Genomic DNA, 3,068 nt, shown 5'->3' on the forward strand with positions numbered 1-3,068 from the left:
TAAGCCAAAAGACTGTCATGTTATTCCCATATTGGTTTATATTCAATAAACATTGGTAACCCACAGAATCTTGATCATAATTCAGACTCTAACCCCAAAATATATTGTTTTGGGAAAAAATAAATGTACAAATATACACAGCTACTGTAGCCACAGAGGAAAAATTTCAAAAATATGGAGAGAAAATACTTTTTTAAAACTCACCCTCAATGGATACAGAAACAATAATGTTGATGAGTCAATTCATGAATTTCTATGTCTATATCTTATATTTCAAAGTTGGGAAAGAGAAATTGCCTAGATATTTTACATAAGAATTTGTTTTGAAAAGTCTGGCAATTATGTAAAGCTACTCTAAAGGCACCTTTCACTCTTAGAGTAAAATCCTTAGGAAAGTTTATAATATTTTATAATAAGAAGAATTTACCATCCTATTTTTTTCCTTTGAGACCAATCATCACAGACCAAGAGCAGCTAAGTTTATAATAATTTATTACGGTTGCATATCATTTGTTATGTATAATAAATTATAGAAACCATAACATCTTCATAAACCATTTAGTGTATCATATTCATTTCCTAATGCTTACTGCAGTAACTGTAAGAAATTTAATTAGGTTATATTTTATCATTAGTTAGAAGATAAAAAATTTATAAAATTTTTTCACAGTACTTCAGATTTATAAAGGACCCCATTATTTCAAATTTTGTGTAACCAGTTTGAAATGTATAAAAACCCTTTACAAACCAGAAGGTGGCGTACGGTTTTACTGAGCTGCTGAAAGTATTGCAGTTTCTTGAATTTGTTCTTACACTCATGTGGTGCACTTTTTCAGGCATTGTAATAAATGCAAATAAATAATCAATTACTTATTTCTAAAAATCTATACCAATAGACAACATTGAAGCTTGGCCACATTCAAATAAGAGTTCCGTAAACAGTTGGAGCATAGTATTCTCTCTCGGTGTCCCCCTCTCCCTCCTCCCTCCCTCTACTGAGTTTGATTAAGGAAAAGAAGTTCAGGTTGAATTTAAGTCCCAGGGCCAGACAAAGACCCTGGCTACAATCTTCCCCAGCCGTCTGTTATCTTCGGTTTCAGTTCTCATTACATCTGTCCAGACTCTTCTCCTGACACCAGCATCAGTCCTTTCCCACAGGAAGAGCTTTCAAATCCTTGCTGAAAGCATTTTCTTCTCCACTGTAACAGCACAGGCATGAAATTAGCTGGAGACCTGGGAACTAGTTTCTTCTGTTCCTTTCCAGCCTCCAGAGTCCCGACGGAACAGAAGCTCGCAAGGCAGCAACAAAATGCTGCATGTGTTTGGGTCTCACAGACTCACTTGGTCTTTAAATGTCCACTCTTGGATAACGTCCTTATCCACTCTCTTGGCCTCAGTGAACTTTGATGGAATATTTCCGCAGTTTGAGGAACTGGAAAAGCTTGTCTTTCGTCCTCTTCTTCAGGGCCATCAGGGCTCGTGTTTTCTCCTCCAAATCTTGATCTATGGCAAAAATGATCTTTGCTCTCTCCTCTGCTTTCTTGTCCCCAGAGTTTTTGAAGAGCCTCTGTAGGGATTCCTGGTCTATATTTTCAAAGATGTTGCCCACGGCTTTCTTCCTCGAGGCTGTGTCGAAATGATAGCCATGGATGGATGGACTCACTCGCAGCGAGGTGGACATGGTGACGGCTTGGCGGCTGGGCTTGGCTTTCATCGATGGGAGATCTTCAGGAATTCAGCTCTGGATCTCCAGAGTCTGTAGCAAACTCATTCCGGGACTGCTATTTAAAGCGTGAACAAAGGCTCCTGGCTCAAATTACACTGGTGACATCAGAGTGATCTCAAGGAAGAATAATCCCAGAAAAGTTTAACAGTTGAATTGCCAATATCCTGTTCTTGTGCAAAATGTGACGGAAAGCTGTGTTTGGTAAGGCGGCAGGGATGTGGGGATTTCTTTTTACCTCATTTGTGGCCAAAACATTACAGAGACTTGGGACCCTCTTTAAAAAACAGCTGAAACCAGGAAAGTACAAAGATAAGACACAAACAAGGTAGCCTAAACTCTTGAAATCTTTCCAAACAGCAAAACAAAGCGTTCTGCTAACTGCGGGAGAGTTTTAATTTCCAGAGAAGTCATTACAGTGTACTCCAGATGTTTGGCAGCCCACACCAGTGCCCTTTGGACGTCCCTATCCAGGAAAACTCCAGAGCTGTTAAGGGAAAGCTTAACAATCACGGATGTCAATTTCGAGGAAACCTGATTGTGGAAAGGGAGTTTACCTACAAAACGCTGACATGACACTGCCGGAAACTGTCACCTTTCAGAGACTGTGTATAGTGTATAGTGCTAATCTATAATCATTGAATAAAATTATAATTTAATAATAATAATAATAGACAATATCTCCTTAGGCTTCCGTATTTATCAACAACAATACTATCAAAAAAGTGGGGAGAAAAAGTTAATCAGCTGCTTTATGTACATAGTATTCAAAAGGAATGAGTTGACTTTTTTGTTTAACATTGATTTTGGCATCACGCAGACATAGAGCAATCAATATCTTCATTGGAAGGATTTAAATTTGTTCTTCCCAACTTCCACAATATTCAGCCAGCCAGTGTCCCTACTGATGTATAGAGCACTTACATTCAATCAAATGATGTATGTCAACTTCACAGGGCCCCAGAGATTTCTCTTTATGGCCCTTCCACCTGGTCCACTTTCTAGTACGCTAAGAACAGGGATGTCTCCAGTGCTCCAAGGGCTGGTCTTCATTTTCCTTCATCTAGTCAAGCCAGATCTAGAAAACGCACAAAAGGAGAGAGAGTGAGGAAGGTACCTCACTAGGAAATTGAGGTGGAGACTCTTCTTGTATATTCATTGATTTAGTCACTCATTTATTCGATCAGTTTTTGTTAAAGGTCTACTTTTAGCTAGGACATTTTTAGGTATTGGAAATATAACAGTAAACCAGACCCAAACCAAACAGCAAAAGAAATCCCTGCCTTACCTTAATGTAGCTTACGTTCCACCGGGAAATCGGCAACAGAACAATGGGCATTTATAA

At 38.7% G+C, this 3,068-nt stretch overlaps 1 protein-coding gene across 1 annotated transcript; it reads right to left on the reverse strand.

Moving 5' to 3' along the window:
- Nucleotides 1–475: 475 nt before the first annotated feature.
- Nucleotides 476–1,773, reverse strand: TCIM (transcriptional and immune response regulator). The gene has a single exon (XM_008525294.2). The coding sequence runs from the start codon at nucleotides 1,712–1,714 to the stop codon at nucleotides 1,394–1,396; it is 321 nt and encodes a 106-aa protein (XP_008523516.1). The 5' UTR covers nucleotides 1,715–1,773; the 3' UTR covers nucleotides 476–1,393.
- Nucleotides 1,774–3,068: the final 1,295 nt, after the last annotated feature.

This window comes from Equus przewalskii, chromosome 28, assembly GCF_037783145.1.
Source record: "Equus przewalskii isolate Varuska chromosome 28, EquPr2, whole genome shotgun sequence".
NCBI classification, from domain to species: Eukaryota; Metazoa; Chordata; class Mammalia; order Perissodactyla; family Equidae; genus Equus; species Equus przewalskii.